This window comes from Leptonotus elevatus, chromosome 16 (genome assembly GCF_054856555.1).
Source record: "Leptonotus elevatus isolate MCC_2025b chromosome 16, RoL_Lele_1.0, whole genome shotgun sequence".
Taxonomy (NCBI): domain Eukaryota; kingdom Metazoa; phylum Chordata; class Actinopteri; order Syngnathiformes; family Syngnathidae; genus Leptonotus; species Leptonotus elevatus.
In genome coordinates, this window is record NC_141254.1 from 3,711,657 (window position 1) to 3,735,306 (window position 23,650).

Sequence of the window (23,650 nt, forward strand, 5' to 3'; positions counted from 1 at the left end):
GTTGACATTGTAAAATCCAAATAAATCATTCAGTTAAATGGTAAAGGAGAATCAAATTAAATCAAACTTTATTTATGGGTCAGGTATCTCCTAATGACGTCTCCAAAGGGGAAGCATATAAAGAAGTATTGGGCCTAAAATTGAACTTTGGGGAACCCCACATTAAATTCCATGGGATGACACTGCAATGTCATGCAAAGTTCCGCTCAGATATACATACCATCATTGGTGCCACATTTTGTTACTAAAACAATATTTTGTCTTGTTCAGTCAAGGAATTAACTTTTTTTCCCTTTCTCACGGGGCTCAAAAACTGTCATAGTAATTCTGAATGCTGCTTTAAGATGCAAATCCAAGTGTCACTTTCAGTCCAAGTGGGAAGCATCCCCTGAATGTATACAGTTGTGGAAAGTAACCATGCATGGAGCGCGAAATGAGTAAACAGTGAATGACGCAAAGGCAAATATTTCTTGCTTATCAATTATCACCCCCCTCCCACACACACACACACACACACTTTCATTCAAATGTATTGCTTCTCTCAAATTGAAAGGACATTGAAGAAGAAATTACGTTTCTCCCTCTTATTTTTAAATAACAGTTTACACAACCATTGGCCATAAATAAAATAAGACTAAATTACAATTATATGAATTTAAATGATTAAAGTCTGGCTAGTTTTCAGCCACAATTCATGCAGCCATGAAGCTCTCTCCTGAATACTGTTCGCTTAATAGATTGGTCCACACTGCCGGGAAGGTGCCTAAGCTTTTATGATGAACATAAAAACTGAATAAAATAATGAAAGGTTGCACAATTTTAGCATCTGTTGGCTGATTTCAAAGACTGCATCACACAGAGAACAAGTGCTGTGGTTTGTAGGATTTATTTGTTATTTTATTTTTAAGAGTGAAGTCAGTCTGACAGTGAGAAGAAAAGACTGGTGTGGAGGGAATCAAGCATTTTTTCGGGGAGTGCAATAGTTTAGTTCAGTTTTGAGCAAATAATTACTACAAGTTTAGAGTAAGGAAATATTATTTGATGTTTTGAAAGTAAAGGGTTTTAGTCGAATTCAAGACTCTAAATTGCCCATAGGTGTGAATGGTTGTTTGTCTACATGTGCCTTATGTACCATGTCTCTCGCTCAGACTACGATGAGTAGTAGCTCCAGTTCACCCATGAGATCAACAGGGATAAATGGTGAAGAAAATGGACGGATGGGCACAGATGAAGTTGAAATGCATTGGGGGGCAATTATGACTAGCACCCTACAGAAAGTACTTATATATTATGTACTATTTGATGCTAGCTTACTGTATTAATGCAGCACAAATGGGGCTTTTTGAGTTTTTCCTTGACCTCTGGGGATTAAAATCAGGGGATGTCGATAATATGTGTCAACTATGGGTGTGTGAGACTCTTTTGTGATTAAGGGCTATGTAAATAAATTTCACTTGACTTGACACTGCCGCTCCCAGTCATGAATGGCGCACTTTGCAACAACCGCTGGTAAGTATTACCATTGATATTTACAATGCATCAATTGTACATACAGTAGATGCCACTTTAACTATGTGAGTTTGAGTTTAGGTTTTTTTTTTTTAAGTACAGTGTGCAGTAACATTAAGAAGATGGCTGCACCAGATTCAGCACAATAATAGATTCCATCTGTAGTCCCCATAAAATAAGATAACAGAGCAAGTTAAAATTACATACAAACAACATACAAAGTGCAAAATACATAGTGTTGTATCATCAAATTACAAGTCTTAAAAAGTGCGGAATTATAAAATACAACAGTTTTAAAAAATCTATAACAAGCATAAAATGCATAAGTCACTGAGGTGGTAGTCGTAGCAGTTATTGCAGCAACAGCAGTTATACTTTTAGCTGTACCCAGGAGGGTATCGTCTGATGGGCATGTCAATACCTCACTTATTCATTGGAAAATCTATCATCAAGCCACATCTAATTGGATTAATATGAAACCATTGTATTTCATTGTAACTCAATTTTACCAATATTATTTCGGCAATTTTATGGCTAATACAATTTACAATCTTCGTTCAAAATGGGCAACAATGCTGAGCAACCAATGTTGAGCTGACATCGGTTATTGTTACACAATACATTGGGTCGATCTTTGTGATATTTTCAGAGATGGATGTGGACAAAAATGCTACTATGAAACAAAAATTTAATTGAGGGGGGTGGGGGGGGGGAGAGCTCCCTGCCCCACCGTGGGGATGGGTGTGGATCGACATTGATTCAAGATGGAAATGTGACAGCCATCAGAATTATGCATAATGGTGGCTCATTTGCATGAGACAGCATTGCTCTGCCAAACTGAGTAATTTCAATCAGATCATTAAACGTGGATGTTAAGTGTGCTGTATTCCTTTGTATATTCGGACCGAATGCTACATTTAAGTAAGGTGGAAAGTTGGACATATCCCATTTAGAATCTTCCAGTTCCAACCTGAAAGCGTTTGTAGTGAATGTAAACCACAAAGATGGCTGATTCCGATAAATTGTTTGTTGTTCTGGTTAAGAGTCAGTCGAAATCACGTTGGATTACGTGAAATTACTGTTTTCAAATAACTAAATTGTTTTAATAAATAAATAGATGAATATGTTTATAATCATCAGAGGTGGCAAATCCAGGTCCAGATGCATTGAATTCATAACATATTATTTTATGCAGCCCACTAGTCGGCGTACAAAGCCCAAGGTCGGCATGCGAACGGTAGCTCCATGGTTAAGAACCACTTATTTAGACATTTCAGGTATGGACTTATGGCCACCCCTATATGAGTCATGGTTTCACCTTTGCCACCCCAATGAAAAATTACTGGCTACGCCCCTTGGATTTCTGACTTCAAAGGGCCGTTCTCGTGCATACTTTCTGGTATGAAGTCGGAAAAGTTCGACTTTCCACCTTTCCTGAATAGAGCATACGATTTACTTTAGCGAGACACCTCAGAACTGTTTTAAATTGTGAAAATGCATGTCTGCTTTATATAAATGGGTCAAGAAGACTGTCACATCTGCGTTGGCCATGACCATTTTGTTCTGTTGTATTTGCTGTGCGGGGAAGATTATGTGAATGTGGCAGCATACAGTTTTATCTATGGGTGGATAATTTACTAAGCAAGGCATAGAAATTAGCCGCTAGGCTTCATTTTAACCCTTTGATTATCTCCAAAACTGTTCAGAAGCAGAATTTGACAGTTTAAACTTTAATCATCACAGTATTTGACATCATCATGAAATTTATTTTAATTACAGGAATTCATAAAATTTATTTATTGTTAAATATTTCTAAAATTATGTTTAGCGTGAGCATCTGTAATGTTTTTAACATTTTCTGAATAACTGGATGACCCACTTAGACATTTTCATCAAGCATTACACTTCTGATCACCACAGTATGGTTTGAAATGGAAATGCCTGATGGTTTGTGCATTCATCCTTTTGTAGGAAAGTGCTAGCTGTGTCAGCTACAATATGTAATTAACAGATTGTCTTATCAACACACCTGGTATTGAACAAAGCAAATATGTGAATTAAGAGAACAATGGAAGGCGTCCAGGATTTGTGTTTGTTCTAATTTCTTACATTTTCATTCTGGATGAAAACTGGCTTGCTTAATCTTTGATTTCAGCAATTATCTTCACACATACAGAATGCTCCTATTGAATGTAGACCATTGGTTAACCTGGGTTCAATTGAATCAATTCAATCGGCGAGCAGGCATGAAAATCCCTCACCTTTCGGCGTAATTCACCGTTTGAAAAACAAAATAGGTCACCTACGTGAATCGTGCAGGTCCGATTAGAAAATATTTGTGGAGGAGGGCTGGTCGTGTCGTCTGTGGAATGAGGTCTTTCTGGGGCCAAGGAACCGTTTTGAGCGTCTTTTAAGTTGTTTAATGAAACCCCAATTTGAGTTTACTGTAAAACTCAAAACACACAATGAAGAATTACACACATCGTATATATAAATACAAAACATTATTCATTTATAAAACATTGCTAGTGGTAATGCTAAAGTGATTGGATCCCTTTCAAATGCTAGCAGGACATTAGCATCGGCTTTGAGAGTGATATTCCTTCAAATAACAAATATTCACACACAAACGCTGTGGACACAGTAATTTAACACTACTCACAGGCACAATTGTGTCATAATCTGAGAAACGAGAGAGCTCGAAATTAACCCTTCTTCTGTCTCACTGTAAGTGTGTACTCCATCCATGTACGGCACCTCACTGCTCCCAAAGGCCAACATGCACAGGAACAGGAAACAATTTTTAAATTGCTATTATTTTGTATAAACTACTCTATTACTTATTTTATTTTTTATCGTCCTTTAAGTTATATTTATAGTTTAATTTTAAAGGATTCAATGAATTGTTCTATTCTAAAAATTCAAGGACCAATCTAGTAGGTTAAGCTCATATTGGCTTGATTAACCAATAGATTGGTCAGACATTGACCATTTCGGGCGGGGGGGGGGGGGGGGTTGATCACCTAACGATTCACCACTCCCTCAGGGGATGGGTAAAATGCGGAGAACGAATTTCGCCCCACTTAGGTGGGTGTGATGATCAGTGGTACTTTTTGGGGGGAATTCCGTGACCTGCAGGATTCACGAAAACAATGTCAGCCTCTAACAAAGATTAACCAATATCTTGGTTAGAATGACCAATTTGTATCGGTTGGCCCAAACACCAATATATATTGGTTGAAAACACCTACCATTCTAGAGTGGTTGTTTTAACCAAAGGATATGTCCGACATAACTACCAGCCAGATTGGTCAAATTTGTTTTTAGGGTGTGTGAACTAGTTAATTTTCAAATTTGTGAGCTGAACTTTGGAGTAGTTTGCGTAGAAAATGAAATTTCCCAAAACTTATTACACACTGTTACTTTAAGATTAGTTTTGTTTTGGTTTTAATAATTTTTAGCAAGGAATATCTTATTAAGGTGCCGTTTCATTAATACTACTAGATTTTAATTGGGAGCTGACTGCCCCACAAGTTAAAATCGTATATATTTGCTTAGGTGCAATGTCTTAAAAGCATTAATATTAAAATAAATAAATAAATTACCGAAGCATATTGCATTCACTTGAAAAAAAAACCCTCCCGTTTTTCACTTTTTTTCGGGGAGCTTTGTTTTTTTGTGTATATTTTTTCAATTTTGTTTTTCTGAATATATTTTTCTGTTTTACTGGAAAAAATATTCTGTCATAAAAAAATATCCCAAAAAACGGGGGAAAATATTCAGAAAAACAGGAGGAAAAATTACTCTGAAAAACCGAAAGAAAGAAAAAACAGAAAAAAATACTCCAAAAAACAGAAGCTGGTGCTATTTTTCGGATTCCCCCGGATTTAAGATAGATTTTCCCCTTTGTTTTCATGAATATTTTTTTTCTATTTTTCTGAATAATACCCCTCCCGAATATTCAGAAAAACTGAAAAACATACCCCATCGCCCCCCCCCCCCCCCAGGTCAGAAACACAGTACGTTTTTTTTCCCACAAGTGAATGCAATAGGCTTCCTAAATAAATAAACAAACAAATAAATACATAAATTAATAAATGCAACTTGTGAGACCAACTGTCTCCCAATGCTGTTCCAGAGTTTAACCTATTAGAACGAAAGCTGCAGGTATCCTTCCATACGCCATACAGCTTCTGGCGCTACCTGGTTGTTAAAAAATGGGAGAGGGAGAGAAGAAGGCTGGAGGGGTGATGTGGGGATCTGCATGAAGATGAAGGGAGGGGTGGGGGCTCGTCTTCTGAACGAAAATAATACACAGAGGAAGAGTAGTTATCGGGCTTTGCATGGAGTGCAGTTGTTTTACACGGTGTTACGCAGTCAGTCCACAAGAAAAGAGAATCCGAGGACATAGTGACGCTATAGGCTACTTTGCAGATGCATCTTTGCGAGAGCATCCATTTCACGGCGTGACCATACGAAGCTGAGGAAGCGCTGCTCATTTCTTGGGCAACGTTGCCTTTTTCTCTCCTCCGACCTCGGAAGTCAGTTTTCCTCGAGCAGCTGACGCTCTCCCCTTCGTCTGCGCGCACACACACACGCCGAATCACACTCACAGACTCACGGTGTTTCATAACAAGCCTGTTTACTTGGAGAGAGAGAGAGAACAGCTCTGACGCCAATTCCAGCAGGCATCTTGTTTGTGGAATTTGCCGACCGCCGCGCCAAGACGCAAAAAAAAAAAAAGAAGGAATAACACGGACGTTTCAAGTTATCTTGGAAGTTGCGCAGTGATCGCAAAACATGGGAATTGGTGGCTCTTTGACGGTGACTGTGAAATGCCTCGTCGTCCTCGGACTTAAATTGTTGTTCCTTGTACCTGCGGGAGTTCCGGTCAGAAGCGGTGATTCTGTATTAAAGGACAACATTACCGTGCGACAAGGGGACAGCGCCGTGCTCAAGTAAGTCTGTGACCCTTCATGCTGCGTTGTGGATGGCCGCTGTCATGTGCTGTCACACCATGCGCTAGCTATGACAGCTCATTTAGAGTTATTCAGGGTATTCATAACAGACACGCATGCACAATCCGTGTTTTACATGAATGATGGCAATGTATGCATGCATCTTTGGAAAGTTCTGGCACAAAGGACAGAACTCGTTGTTCAGCCTGCCTTGTTCATTGCCCTTGAATGTTATTGATCGCTTGGTTAATGTCTTGGTGAGGATGCAAGGAGCTGAGATACCCAAACATGCATCAGCACGGGTGGTCTTCTTCAGATCGATTTGTGTGTGTAATACAAATGCATACTTGAATTTAATAGGGGTGTTTGACTCGTGAAAATCGCAGTTTTTAAAAGACATTTGAAATTGAAAGGACATGTTGTTCATCTATATTTTAAGAGGTATAAATGTCTTGTCATGATTTTGCACTGGGATGCTGTTACACTAAGCATACTGTGCATTAAACATATAATTATATGTTAACTGTATTTTATGTTCAATCACAATGATCTCTTTTGGCTTTGTCAATGAGATTTTTTTTTTTGATTGACTCGCCATCTAAAATTGACTTTACCTTATATATGCAATCAATAAACCTTTTATTGAGTTGTTGTTATGTAGTGTTCTGTTGGAAAAAAAATAGACCATAAATGATGTGGATCTTAAAGGTCTACACACCCCTGTTTAAATTACAGTCAACACACCAATGTTTAAATACCAGTTGTCTTTTCAAAACTTTTTCCACCATTGATGTGACCTGATACCAACAACCCAGTTTTGGGAAAAAAGAGAAGGGAAATGCAAAGTATGACTTTCTTTCTTCTTCTTCTCTTTTTTCCTTCTCTCTCTCTCTCTCTCTCTCTCTCTCTCTCTCTCTCTCTCTCTCTCTCTCTCTCTCTCTCTGTCTCTCTCTCTCTCTCTCTCTCTCTCTCTCTCTCTCTCTCTCTCTCTCTCTCTCTCTCTCTCTGCTTTCTAGCAGACGCCTGAAGGTTTTGTGCTAACACTGACTGGTTAGGATAGGCGAGTAACTGGTATCGGGATGATACCCGGCTACATTTCAAGGTGTCGGTAGTCCTTTTGTCGCCGTTTTACAATTAGGCGAATAGAAAATTGCCATTCATTTTGCAGACGTATAAGTCGGATAAGCGTGACCTGAGTGTCCAGACTGCAATTGCATCCAATATATATACAATTTATATCTACATCTGAAAAGAGAAAAAAATCGTAATTGCACTGTGCACTCCGAAATCACTCCGCCAGCCCCTCTCCTATTGGATGTGCCTTCTGATGTCACTGCAATGCTGCTGTCGAATTGAAAGTTTTTCAATTTGAGAGTGCTGCGTTGTGGCAAACAACCACTTTGATATAGTGTTCCATCCTCACAGCATATACATAATGAATGTGTTTTTCAGTGGTGTGCTGCATTTTGCTAACAAGCAAACAGCAAACAGGTCTTAATAAATCAAGGTTCCAAATGGCAAACCTTGAGGCTTCTCTTAAACTAAAAAAAATATATACAAAATGTCAGGAAAAGACTACTGGGCATCCATCCATCCATTACCCCAACCGTTTATTTACAGGTTATAGGACACATTATTGTTGGAGAAAAGTTTTGAAATGATTTTTCTCTTCTTCTTATTTGTATATAAACAGTAATGACAAAATTTTGACATTTGAACAGGCGTCTGTAGAATTTTCATATCAACTCTGTAAGGGCATTTATTTAAGAGTTAGGCTATGCAGTAACACACACACACACACACACACACACACATGCAGATGCAGGCAGCTGTGTTCACTCATAGTTCAATTTCATGCAGTCATTCAGCCAAGTGATTCTGATTGTAAGACAATTCTGAAAGCAATTCAATGGGGCTGGTGAATTAACTGAAACCACAATAATCTTTGCCAAATAGAAGTTCACTGTCAGAGATGCTTTGTCTGTTTGTCACACAGCATTGATTGGATCAGTGGTTGGTGTGTCATATCTGTGAGGATGAAGAAACTTTTTTCTTTTGTCAGTGCAATACATGGCAGTACTTTTTTTTTCTTTGCAGAGCAGTTTTCTTAATCATCAACATAATTTGAGAAGCAATTTTGAGTTGCATTTTTTATTTTATTTTGTTATTAAAACTTAATCGCATGACTTCAATAGTTAACTCACGATTAATCATAAAATTTATATCTGTCCTAAATGTACAATAAAATGTTTTTTTCCCCTAAATTTTCATACTCTTGTAAACATAAGTGGGGAAATATGTTAAACTAATAGAAATATGGCTGCATATTTTAGTCACTGATACAGTAATTTCATAAGTCTTAAAATTGAGTCAAAATTAAAAAGATGTACTGCATTGTACTGTACTGTAAAAAGTGGGATATTGATTTGTGTTGAGGTATTTTTTCTGCCACTAGATGGCATAATTGCATTCTTAAGATGTTGGTGACAGCTTAGAGCATTTTTCTTTTCATATTAAGACCTATCTAATTTAACGTGAGGTAACTTGTGAAATTCTGCACATTTTTAAAATTGTAAAATACAACTAGACACCAGTCTCTACAAATGTATGCATTATTATTTAGTGTATTACTGCAAAATTTTGACGTGGACGTGTCTGCTGCATTGCGACTGGAGTTCGCCCAGTACAGGCTTTCCAAGTAAGGGGTGGTCATTAATTGCGCATTAAAATAACTTTAAATTAACTCAAAATTGACACACTAATTTTGACACCTCTAAGTACAATACTGTATAACGAATCTGCAGGGTTAGGGCTTAACTTAATTATTAAACCATATTCTGAATGCATGTGAATTCATATCAGTGAATGAGTACCTCCAAAATCAAACACAATTGTTTATGCAATGCTAGTCCACTTCCAAATCGATCACATTTCAAAACGAGTAATCAAATTAAAATAATATGTTCACACATCTTTGGATGGAACTTGGGCCTTAGTGAAGGGAATTAGCAACAGTTTAAAAAACTGTGCGTTAGCACACAAAAAAGTCATTTTCCATGCCAGGAAAAGCCTACAAAAACATCTGAACTTTATTTGTGGTTAATCGGAAGCACTTTAAATGGTGGCATGCAATGGTGGATTCTCATGTAACTTAAGTTTGAATGTGATTGCTTAATTCAGAGTTCAGCCACATAGCCAGCTACTGTATAACATAGTATGCACACTTGTGCAACCACTTTATCTCAGTTCTTTACTTCCTTCTCTAAAGGTTTTCAAGTTGTATGGGCTGTAGGTCACATTAATGTTGGAAAAGGGTTGAAATGATTTAGTGCTGTATAGTTTTATATATCACAAAAACCTGACATTTCAACAGGCCTTTTATGTCGGCTCTACATCTTCACAAAGAAATGCACTAAACAAGTCACATCGTATGAAGTTATACTTAACTTGTAAATGTCATGTTTTTTTTAAGATCACATAAAATTAGAAATAAAATGCCCTCCAAAACACAAAGCGTTAATCATTTGATGGGCACTGAACCCACTAAGGTATGCAGATCCACTAGCAGAAAAGCTGCTTCTATTCTCCTAGGCCTCTAATTTATACATTTTGTCCAAAACATCCAGTCCAACATCAACCTTTGCCTTTTCCCATCCCTACCAAAAAAATTAGTTGTTTTTACCAATTTTGGCTGGGGTCCATTTCACAAAGCATGTTCAACAAACACCGAGATTAACTGTAAACAGCAAGTTGACATGCCCTGAGAGAGGAAACTCTGCGTTTTCGGTTCCAGGACAGCTGATTTGAGGTAGTTATATCAACCCAGAGTTGTTTCACCTGGCGTTGCCACGACACTAAAAAGTCCACATCAATGAAGCCCTGATTTGTGGAGTCACCATGGCAACGGGGAAGCGCAGTGCATAGGGACATGCTGTTGAATTATTTTATATAATTTTTACATTGAAAGCATCTTGACCGCTTGCTGTCATTCATTTTGTGTTGCTCTATTTTTTTTGTGTCGATCGGGGCAGATATAACGAGTTTTACTTCTTTCTGTCCCCTTTCATTTCTTTTTTTTTAAAGAATGAAATACAAATTTGAATTTAATCAAATTGAATTGAAGTAAAAATAATAATAATAATAAAATAGAATATAAACTACTGTCAACATGGTTTCCAGTAGTTCATCATTTTTGCTACAGTAAGGTGTTAAGCTTTTATTTCTTTATTTCTCTATCTATTTATCTATTTATCTATTTATCTATGTATTTCACCATAATTCCACCACATTACCTGTTTTGGTTTCTCTTTATGTTCATATTAATGAGTTTACTTGTGCATTTCCATTTGAAGGTCAGATGATATGACGTAGTTGCCTGCGTCTCTAGTCAGTCTGCTTTCCACCTGGCATTAAGAGGCATGTTATGAATAATACGAGAGCTCATATAAGCGTCTGCCCCTTATGTTTTACCACATTGTAAAAATGAAAAACACTTCTATTGCCCTCCTTTTATCATGCACCAGAACACAACACAGTGTATGTTAAATTATTGCATACAAAATGTTTTAAGGCCTAGATACACCAAATCCGACGTCGGCCAAATGTGACCGGTGGCGTCGGCCCATACGGTCGGTACGTCGCATAGAAAAATTACGTAAATACACACCGCACCAACACAGACTATTATGTACCTTCAGCGCATGCGCGAGAAGTAATACCCCTCCGTACCATCGGCGGCGGTAGTCATTATTCCTAAAGGCAACCGGCAACCTCTTTACGGGGGAGGGATCCCCCATGCTGTTTCAGCACCGCCACCTGGTGGTCGGGAGGGACAAAATAGAAACATAAACAACTCATACCGGTGTTGACAGCGGCACTGGGGTAAACGCGGCGGCCAGCTAGTGAAGTAAAACCGGGCGCTGGAACAACCTTTGTGCCCTTCTCGTTCCCGAATGCATGGATGTACTCCGTTGTGGCGTATCCTGGAACCTGTCGATTCCTGGCTGCTACCGATCTTCGGTTCACCCGAAAAGCTTCGGCCGTGCTGCCCTCCGCGTTTTGGATGCGGTGCCGACTTCCAGCTTCTGAAGGAGCTTCCTTGAGACCGCCAGACGAAAGGGCCATGCACCCCAGCTGCTCCCACAAGGATCGCGCTGTAAATGCGCGGTCATTGACAAACAAAACTTTTATTTTGAGGGAGTTTTTCCTTTCCAACAACTTGGATTTCCTCTGCCTGACGGGGACCTGAACTGTCGTTGGTGAGTGAACCTCTATGATTGAATTACTACCGCCCGGCTGTGCTTACTTGGACGCTCCGAGGATGCTCTGAGATCATTGGTGTAAAAAAATAAATAAATAAAAACATTTAAACGATGTCTATTTACCACATCGATCACAGCTTTGAAGCCACCTTCTTTGAAGTCGGCCAAACTGTCACTGTGCTGTGCTATGTCATTTACCGACCTCCAAAATACAATAAAGATTTTGCAAATTTTCTTGCCGAAATCATGCTGAAATATGATCATAACTTCATTATGGGGGACTTTAATATTCACGTGTGCTGTCCTGCAAAACCATAAAGTTCAATTGAGTACTGATTATCCGCGTTGTCATTTGCTCTTCTTGCCCCGTGCGCTGATTCGCTAGCTAACTTCACGACAGTAATTTCTACACTGATCAGACGGCGAATGGCGTCGGCCCAACGCTGTCCGACTCTAAATATGTGCATTGATGTGAAGCATCAGAGCAAGAGGAAGCATATTGGATAGACAGTGAAAGGCTTCTTTTAAACTACTGTTTTCTACCAAATGTCTTGGTGACTATTTTTCCCTGACTGGTCTTTGTCTCTTTTGTTGGATTGACTGGAATGAGGTGGCTAAGAAAGTCACAACAGAAAATATTGTATAGTCGTGTGTTGGGCTCTGTTTTGGTGATCATCGTAGATCGTATCTTTGCATAGAAGCGGATTTGACTTAATCTTAGCAGATGAATGCAGGCCAGCAGGTCAATGAGAAGGCAGGCTTTGCTGCTGTGGGAGTGGTCACCGCTGGATTCAATCACAGCAAATCAAAGTGGTTTCTTTCATTCCTTTTAACTCATTCACTCCCAGCCATTTGCACTGAAGCAACCCCCTTCGCTCCCGGCTGTTTTACTGGATTTTGGATGATTTAGCAAGGTCCACAGAATATTGTTTTCTATTGCTATAAAAACATGGAACCTACCAAAAGAAAGATTAGAGTCTCTTCTTTCAGCAGGAAAAAATATATATTTTATAATATTTCCATCTTTTAGTTTTGCAGCAATTAGCATTAGAATATAGCTAAGTTTAATCATTATTCACAAACCTGTTAAAAACACTGGCAAAAAGAGCTTGTTGCAACATGGCCCTGGCTGATCTCTTATACTCTGCTGCCACCTGCTGACCGTTTTTGTAACAACTTCCATTGCTTTAACAGACCTCTTCAGGTCAGAAACTGCATCAAATCCTTCTGTACGCTCTACAATATATATATATATATATATATATATATATATATATATATATATATATATATATATATATATATATATATATATATATATATATATATATATAAACGTATAAATAGGTTTTTGGGTGTAAATGAGTTAAATATGTTGTACTCATCTCCTGCTAGAGTCTTGACATGGGGGAAGAACATCTTGGAGCCCGCCCCCAACCCGGATCGTTTGTGTGTCACGTAGTAGCTGTGCAGCCCACTGTTCATAGATATTTATAAATAAAATACATCTGACATCCACCAAGCATGTCTGCAGAGCTCACAATCGGTCTGCCTGTGCCCTGATTAAATTCACCGAACTCGTGTGAAACATGCTGCGCCAGTATTTAGACGTGGTCTGACCAGGCAAGTCTGTCGGCAAATTTCAAGCCGATATTCATTTGTAGTAAAAGAGAGAAAATATTAGCGTCTAAATTATAAAAAAAAATACTGTGTTGAAATAAGGCATGTTTGTTAAAACAACTTTTTGTTTTTCAAATTTATTTAAATTTTTAAACATATAAAGACCTTTGTTTAAAAGCAAAGTTTGTTTAAAAATTATAACAACAACTTCAGGGAGCTTCCAGGGTCATCAGCTAATTTATGTTAAATGTTAATCTAAATTAAAAACAAATAAATTAATAGCTCCCTAAATGTTTTTTTCCAAAATTTCAACATCATTTCTTAATTTTTAATAGTGAAAAGTATTGGGAGTTCCCAGTGTCAGTAGCATCATTTATAAAGTAAAGTAAAAATCGAAATAAATAAACACGTTAATGAAAAGTTCCCTGTATCCTGTACAGATCACCCGGAGACAGTGGTAAGTGTTTACTTGTTTAAAACTGTTGATATCAATAGTGCTAACATTAGCTAAAGTATTTAGCACGGCCACCAGAATTCAAGTAAAAAAGTGCTCGAGGGGCTCTCGCCAAAGAAAAAAAAGGAAGGCACTGCAGGAGAAAGAGTGGCTCACCTGTAGTGCAGTACTCATCAGCGCTCTCTTTTTCAACATAGTTTACCAAGCGACCCTCTCCTTCTCCGGTGTGCACAATGAAGCTGCCGGTACTCACAAACGACAGCGAGCAGCAAGGCGGACACTTACTCCCGTGTTTGGTGTTTAATTCAAACAGACACTTGCTTGCAGCGTTTTTTGTTTGTTTTGCTTGCGTCACCACATCTTCTTTCGGCCATATTCTTTCGGCTTGAATTTTATTTTCGGTGGCTGAATATTCGGTGCATCACTAATGTATTTTCACTGAATACGTACTTGTAGTGGTAGTACGCGAGGAGCCCTGCAGAGCATCAGAAAACTATTTCTTACAGAATATGGAAACAAATATATATATATATATATATATACTGTATCTGATATAGTGAGACTCTTGTGATTAAGGGCTGTATAAATAAACTTGACTTGACTGATAGTGATACTGATAATATTACAGTTGATTTAGGTCAACATGAGGGAAGCACAACTGAGTCTTCTGTTTCAAGCAATACAGTATTTGTTCGAAAAGTGTAGTTGTAAACTATTTGTTTGTGAACAGCAGTGCTTGTGAACTGAGGTTCTACTGTAATTGTGCTTGTTTAAGAACACTAGTCAGGTTTCCATCCAATTGTTAGTTTTTAAGTGAATTTACTGAAAATACGCAAAACGGACATGCGACTGCCCGTTTCCATCTGTTCTTCTTTTGCCGTGCAATGACGTCGAGTTTGCTTTTGTAATTTTTGATAAACCGTAGCGTTTCTTTGCTGTTTTCCATCTAAAATTGCATTAATATTAGTTTCTTTAATTAATTCCTAGAAATTACTTGTTGTAAGTAGTTGTGTGATATTATACACACACACATACAATATACTTGAGTGGCCAGACAAATCTTCATGCACCTGATTTTATTTCCTAACCTATGCACCCTGCAATGTAGAAGTCATCAAATAACTTCTGGATTTGCCACGACCCTGACTTGAATCTTAAAATGTGAGCTCTAGAGATTGAATTAGAAAGCTGACAATACAGTTACCCGGGGCATTTCTGGGCTGCTTGGCAATGTGCTCAGTTCACTGCCCCGGAGGAAGATGAACTGCAGCTTGTCATTGAGCTAGTCTGTTTTACTGTATCCACCTGTGATTTTAGCATCTCTCTAAGCAAGAAAGGTTTAGCAGTGTTAGTACCAAAGAAATAATACAAAACAAAACCCTTTTTATTTTCATTGTTCGACCAGCGGTTTTTTCCCACCCCCTCACCTAAAAAACATCTTCATTTATTTCAATGTACCATTTAACCTCTTTTCAAGCTCTCTTTTACTGTCCTTTTTTCTACGTGTCTAAATACTGTAACATCACTAAATGCGTTTGGTGTGGAATCATTAAAACATATTGCGAAATGGTTTTAAATTGTAGATAATAAATAAATAAATACATTTTGTTAGACTGCTCAAGTCTTTGATAAACAGGTTTAGGATGGTTACTTTAAAAAACGATTACATTACAGTAAAAGAGTTGGTCAAAAAGAAACCACGGGTAAAAAAAAACAAAAACAAGGACAGATCCCCTATTTGAGTCAAGAAATGGGGTTTTCAGCGTAAAACAACTCATAAATATTGGTCAGATCTTTTTCTTGGTCAAAAAATCGGGTCATTTTGTATAAAACAACACAGAAAGTTGGGTCAAATTGACCCATAAAGTGGATCGGTCCATTTTTTATCCATAATTGGGTTACTTTTTGACCCAACCGTTTTCAGAGCGTACTAGTTACCTGTTAAACAATGTAGTTAGTAACATAATCCAATTGCCATAATATTAAAGTAATGTATGCTTTTAATTACTCTTGGATTACTCCAATACCAAATGTTAAAAGAAAATCAATGAAACATACAAAAAAAAGAAAAGAAAAATCAAATGTACTATATACAATAGGCCTATGTTGTTATATATTTTTCTGCCTGACCTTTTTTGTCGGATAGATAGATAGATAGATAGACAGACAGACAGACAGACAGACAGACAGACAGACAGACAGACAGACAGACAGACCTGTAATCAAATTACATTTTTTCTGGACCTGCATCGGATTAGTTAATTTTTTTTGTATCCTGAATACGTAACACTACCACATGTATCCCATTACTCACCAAGCCTACTGATAAACATATGCTTTTACCAAAGTGACATGAAAGTGACAATATGAATGACATATTTTTACCGCTGCCTACAAGTTGTGATGGTGCTAAGAAATTATTTTCAGTGCTTTATGACAAGAGAATAAGTGGTCCACTTGTGTCGCTCTGGTAAAGTGTTTTTAAAAAGCAATTTCTGCATTTGAATGACTGCCGGCAAATTTTCTTCATTTGCATTGGATTATGAACTGTATTATATTCAGCCACTAAGTCAAGGACAACACAAATCAGTATCATTCTCTCAAGCGTGCGCCTGCCAAGAGCACAAAAAAATTTCAGATCAGCTTTAAAAATATAATTACTTTTCTAACAAGAACGATCACTGGCAAAAGCTTGGTGACACTTGAGCAGGTATTTTACTGAGTCTTATGATGGCAGTGACCATTAAAATATACTGTATGTCTTGACCTACCATTAGTCTTTGCGGCTCCAACTGGCTTTTAGCAGTGTAATCATCAACATGGCAGACGCCATAAGTATCAAATAATAGTTGGGATCAGTGTTTTAAGTGGGCCGGAACGCACCGGTACGGTACTTCTAAAAATCGTGCAAAGAATGTACCATCAGCATTTCAATACACTTGACAATGCATGTTTTCTGATCCCAAAAAGCTGTTCTGGTGAGTGCCACTAATCCACGGACTTACATATAGTATGGAAGTCCTGTGCTCATCACATCACCATGTGCATCTTTAATCAAGTTACCGTATAGATCTTTAAAACATTTTTTTTTTTTTTTTGCACTCACTCACACAAACGTGCACACATACAAACACGGTCTCCCAGGCGGGAAAGCGAACCCACGCCAACCTGCATAGATACTGTATAGATCTGCTTGACGAGAAAAGCGCGCATACGTCTTTCAAGTCGGCCGCTGTAAACGTGATGCTAGCGGCTCAACCAATGCTAGCAGACCCTAATGCGAGTGTACAACCATAACTCTTGAGTTAAGAAAGTGAACTAAAAACGCTACAATGCTGTCCTGGCTCAAAGCTTCAAAAAGACCACGGACTCTGGGGTGGATTCGCAGGCGGATACAGCACGGATGTAAAAAAAATAAAAAAATAATAATAATAAACCTGTACTACTCATGCTGAAGCGGGAAGTGAAGCCGGGGCGGCCATCTTGTGTTGCCAATATTCACGTTTTTTTCTTCCTCTCCAGCGAAAATACCACCGTGTGTGGCGTACGGTTGTACCAATAAATATAACATAAGTGTGGGAGAAGCTCTAAATGCAGATTTCATCAGTAAGAATGTGAATTTAAATTTTCTCTCATAAGTTATTTTTCCCGTGTGCTACTTGGTCTGCATCATGTAATCAGAAATGAAAGCAAAACACACAAGAAAAAACAATTGCTGTGAAACGTAAACTTCTGCAAGTCACGATTCACGATACTGAGATCATACTGGTTGATAATAATGGTTGATGCAAACAATGAAGTTCTTCTTTGCTAGGCTCTCATTATCCTATACAGGGATCCCACTGATAAGTGTTTTCGACAAAAAAATTAACATCATTTGTCAGCCTAATTACGGAGCATGAGTGGCCAGAATTTTATTATTTTGTTTGTTATTGCAGAAACTGAGCAGGCAACCTCAAGCTGGTGGTATATGTTGATTAGCCCAGATTGGGGGAATAAAATCCCGGGGAGAGAAAGTCTTACAGGAAATTTATGCTACATTCAGACCGAACCGAAAATATCGCAACTTTACGCTGCTCTTGCGGGTGTTTGTTCACCAGGTTCTCAATGGAATTTGTTTCACTCAGCGCCGCAACAGAGGAAGAGGAGGGATTTCCCATTTGGTCGGTGGTACTAACTTTAGTGTAGCATTGCCAGCTTGCTTCACACTTCGACAATTAAACAAACTCAACAGATAAGCTGACCTCCATGCTTTTTCCTCCAAACAATCTCCTTCTTGGCCCGGTCCCGGTACACGTAGATCACCGTGTAGTACAGCTCCGGGTCTCTGCAAACCGTGATGATCAAGCTATCCTCCATTACTATACTACACGTTCTGCACACAAACGTATTTGGTGACGTGGATTCTCTTGACACTGATTGGCTAAAATTTTAATTCAGCTAACGCCGACAAAATGGTTGAAGTAGCGAAATGCTCGCCGGAAACATCCAAACTCGCCCCCTCCCGCAAAGTCCATTGACTACAATGGAAATCCCGCCGCCGGAAATCCCCACTGTTGGTCTGAACGTAGCATTACAGTTAATAGTAACACCACAGTATAAGTACCAAACATTTATGAGATGTTCAGAAAGTTTGTTAATTATATTTTGTTAATTATATTAACACTCATTTGTATTATTGAACTTGCGACCACGCCATGTCATCGTAAACATTTTGTCCAGATTATAGGGTCTCACACGAGTCAGGCCGACATTCTTAAATATTAAACGTGTTCAATATTTATGACCAAAAATGTTCGTGTAGGAGAAAAGCGGATGTCTCCCCAATTCAATGACTGTGAACTGTGATGTGCAATGGAATGTATCCAATTAAAGAAGCGCCCTGACTGAGGAACAGAGAAAAAGACCATGAATTAAAATAAAATAAAAAAAGTTTTACTCGATTTTATCTATATCTAACCATCCATTTTCTTAACCGGTCTTCCTCACAAGAGTTGCGGGGGCCGCAGGAGCCTATCCCAGCTGGCTTCGGGCAGTAGGCGGGGTACACCCTGAACTGGTTGCCAGCCAATCGCAGGATTATATATATATATATATATATATATATATATACAAGAAGTATTTCATACAAAGGGTTGGGAGGGTTACTTTTAAACTGTAATCCAAATACATGTACTATAATATTAAAGTAATCTAACTTGAATACTTTTAACTACTTTTGGATTACTCAAATTCCAAATATGTTGAAAAATAAATAAATATGATATATTTGTATATAGTATTTGTCTGGTCTTTTCTGTCTTATGGCTGTTTAATATTCATGGTTTTGTGCACTATGCTGCATCGCTAGATAGATGGATGATAGATTAAGATTAAGTTCATTTGAATTGCATAAAGAAAGCTCTTTTCAGATTGTTCCTGAAGGAGACACTAGACAGATAGATAGATAGATAGATAGATAGATAGATAGATAGATAGATAGATAGATAGATAGATAGATAACCTCATCTGGTGAGGGAAAGTGACTAGTGACTGTTGTAACTGGAAAATAGAAAAGAGACATTCGCTTCGCCATCGCCATGGCTGAATACGTGACGTCAACTGCTGAAAGAAAAAAAAAACTTAGATGCCCAATACTTTTTTTTCTTTAATATCTTCTTTTTTATCTATTTATGTGACCTCTCAAAGGTAAAAGAAAACAATCTTTTTAAGAGCTGATCAGCTGTCTTTTATATTTGTGTTGTGTCTGTCTTTTGATATGGACCGTGAGTCTCCCAAATAAAGATGATGAAAAATCCTTGTGTGTACCACTTTGATACAGAAGTATGACATCCCATATAGTATAGCACTGTTAAGTCCCACAGTGAACCAGTACACTAATTAAGAATGAGAGCATCTTTCTTGTATAAACACAACTTATTTCTTATAAACGTAAATGAAACCAGTTTGTGGCCACATGAACAAGATCTTTTCACCTAGCTGCTACATGGAGCATGAACTTCCTCTCCAACAACCACGCCTACATCTGGCAGGCACTGTGTGATAGACAGTTTGATAACATTACTAAGTAATTTGTTACAGTTACTCATTACTTGCTTAAAAAAGTAACTTAGTAAGTACTTCATAAACAAAGTAACTAATTACCAGGCAAAGTAACTATTTTCACAAGGCCTGGGTTTAAGAACTTCAAGTTATTTGGCGAGTTAAGAGAATCACTGCGTGAGAAACAAATAATGTAGTGTAGAAGTAGTAGTGTATGATTAGCACTTTGAGTTTATTTTCTATTGCGACTGGTATGTGGGAAATAATTGTATATTGTTGTGTGCTTGTTGCAAATACTGTAAACAGATATGTAGGCTATTCTCAGCTGTTGCAGTTGGTAGAGTGTTGCAGTTTCAGTCCCAGGGTTCTGGCTTCTATACCCTTAACATATGTTGACAGCTTTTAAACTCATACTGACTTTCTATCTATAAACATTGTACTAACTAGCATGTGTATGTGCCATCTCTGCACAGTGCGCCTACTGCTAAAATTCCAATATGGCAGATCATGGCCATCTTGTCACTGTTTAGCCTACTATCATATTTAATTTTATGTGTATGTATAACTGTTCTCTTTTTCAACTATTAATTCCATGTATATACTAGTTTTGTTGTCTTTAGTCCTTTTTGTGGACTGACAGTCAAATTTAATCTTATTTAATGTATGTATAGCGTTTCAGTGACATCACCTCGTTGTCGAAAGTCACAGATTAGCTTTAGCCCTTTAGCCTTGATCGCTAATTGTTTCCGTTGTTGTGCTAGTGTTAGAAAACTAATCATTGTTTTCCCGTGTTCCTAATGTTGATTATCAAACTCAGACAATGAGATCGGTGAAATCAGGATTTATTTTCACATAAGCTTATGGACACATGAAGTCGGCCAAACACCGCCATTGTTCCCCCGCATGTGTGTCGCTCCTCCTCCAAGCAAATCACTAGTATCCTCCCCTGACTTTTCAAACCCCTCCCCGTCTTCTTCGTCCAATCCTCAGCCGTTCTTCTCCTTCCCAGACAGTCACATGATACATCAATACACGTCACCAAACTTCCCCCTCCTACAATGTTGTTTTCAGAGCAGACCTAGATGTCCCCTCCCACTCCCACAATGATGTTATGCAGAGATCAGATAAGAATGAGTTGTTTTTCAAAGCAGACCTGCTGACGCCTAGTTTAAACAAAAAGATCTAATTAACACATTCGCTCTGCTCTCACTAATTTGAAGAAAAAAAAAACCTCTTGCTCAACTGGTTTTGTAAAGACAAAGGAATCTATTTAACACATTTGCTTCACACCCCCACATCACCTTAAATTCTCCCACAGAGACATACTGAGTAAATTAAAGCAATTTTGTCCACTTCTAAATAGTAATATTATAAATCAAACAGTTATAATTAAATTAATTAATTTCACTAGCTAGCAGATAAACGAGCACCATGGGTGCTAGCTAGGTAGCTAGCTAGCACCAGAGGCTAAAGCCGATCTGGGTTTTTACTTTCTGCACCTAGATTTGCCACCTCTGACTATAGTTCCACTCAATCAGGGCACGCACATGCGTGCACACACACTCCCACAGGAGAGAGGACACTGCAGCACAACAAATACAAAATAAATGACTCACAGTGTCATAACAGTGCTGTTGACTGCTTGGTCTTCTTGACCACTTGATGGCGACGTAGAGCCACATCATGAAGCTTCGAAACATGCACAAACAAATTGGTTGGAATGCTTCAGTGCTTCATTAAGCTTCATTTCGGCATCCCTACTCAGGTCTTGAAGAGGTTGCTCTCTTGTTGGCTCAAGGCCACTCAAGGGATCCTCAACAGTGCTCCTCAAATCTACTTTGACATGGTTAGCTTAACCATCACTTATGGCTCTAAATGATGTTACACAGTCGTTTGCTTTTGTGAAGTATTAAAGGGAAAGTGTGTAGAGATGTTTGCCATCTAGTGGTTAACTAGTAAAATGCAATGACCTAAGTTTGCAGACAGTGCCTCAGAGAGACCACACTTTGCTAGCCTACAACCAATTACTACGTTCGCCAAGTTTGTCGCCGTCAGGTATCCATAGCAGAGAGATGGCGGCAAAACATGTCAGCCTCCTGTAAGATGTGGCGCAACCAGTGTAATATTATTAGCAATAACTGGTCTCATGATTATATATTTTAAAAAAAATGGTATGTTGATGTGATAGAACTTTCTTGTTTTTTGCACATTATTGAAATTAATAGTGGGTTTTTAAAATGAATGAACAATGAAAAATTTCTACACACAGTAACCTTAAAAGCATGCTTCCTCACTCCAGGTCCTCGAGGGCCAGAGTCCTGCAGGTTTTAAATGGGTCTAAAGATCAGGATAGTTATCAGGCTTTTTCAGAGCTTGCTGATGAACTGATTATGTAAATCAGCTGTGTTGGAGGACGGAAACATCTCAAACCTGCAGGAGTCTGGCTCTCAAGGACCAGGAGTGAGGAAGCCTGCTTTAAAGGTGCTTTAAAGCGCCAATTGTAATGTGGACGGTTGGCACTAGGGCTGGGCAATAGGGCCAAAAAATTAAATTAATTTTTTTTTCAGTCTTTCAGGACAATTACGATTTTAATCGATTTTAATCTAAGAAACCCAACAAACGTTTATTTAAAGGCGTCATTTATTCAAAAATAATCCCTTTAAAAAATGTTCAGACAATAATGTACCTATACTGATTCTAAATCAGTTTTAACAAACTTTGTAACTCAAAATAACAACTCACAATAACATCTGGTTGTAACAGAACATAAGAACAACACATTTTAATAATCCAGAAGACAAAATTACAATTCTCGATTTAGCAAATTTTCAACTACTCGATTTTCAAAATGACGATTAATCGAATGAATTCAATTTATTTCCCAGCCCTAGTTGGCACCCAGCGACTATAATATTGTAATCAATGATAGTAAAATAAATTGAATCTGATTTTGCTGTGTTATGTTGAAGTTAGTGCACAACAGTATATGATAGCAACAGGGCTGGACTGGCACAAAACAATAGGCCCTGGCCCAACTCTTGCCTAACAAGTAGTTCTGCCACTGAAGTTTATTGGTGATGTTTCAGTCTATCTATATCTATTTTGAAATGGATTAACGGACTGGTCGCTCTAAATTGTGGGCCACTCTCTTGGGGTAAGATGTAGGAAAATAATAATTAAAAAGCACTGCATTGGCCCCAAAAGAGGCCGGCCCACCGGGCATCTGGCCTGTATGCTAAATGGCCAGTCCAGCCCTGGATAGCAATGAAAAGTAGAATACAATATTGCACAAAGCAGTGTTTGGTTATCTAAAAGAAGATTACACTTAATTTACTCTTTTTTTTTTTAAATAGGTACTATGGAGATGAAAGGATTTCTTCCTTTTCTCCTACTTCTCTTGCATATAATCTATAATCTCTTGCCTGATCATAGACGAACCACCATTCACACTCACAATCACACCTGGGGACAATAGAGTGTTCAATTCACCTACCATGTATGCTTTTGGAATGAGGGAGGACATTTACGCAGGCACGGCGAAAAATGCAAACTCTACCCAGGAAGGCCAGAGCCTGCATTCGATCTCACGACCGCTGCACTGGGATGCGGTCGTGCTATCCAGTTAGCCACCATGCCACCGTATTATTAATTGTTAAAATATGGAAATTCAGATACATTGTCTGGAAGTGAATTTCTATAGGTTCGCAGTTCTATATATACGCCTTTGTGTTTTATCTTCTTACACCATATTTTAAAGTTGTAGAAGACAATTTAGATAGTATCGGTACATTGTTGACGTCAGGCCA

The 23,650-nt window shown here is 38.2% G+C and overlaps 1 protein-coding gene across 1 annotated transcript in view; it reads left to right on the top strand.

Moving 5' to 3' along the window:
• Window positions 1-5,828: 5,828 nt before the first annotated feature.
• The window catches only part of opcml (opioid binding protein/cell adhesion molecule-like), a 151,399-nt gene continuing 133,577 nt past the window's right edge, over window positions 5,829-23,650 (top strand). The window contains exon 1 of the mRNA XM_086098420.1: window positions 5,829-6,467. Coding sequence (XP_085954546.1) covers window positions 6,310-6,467 — 158 coding nt within the window. The 5' untranslated portion in view covers window positions 5,829-6,309. The remainder of the gene's footprint in view (window positions 6,468-23,650) is intronic.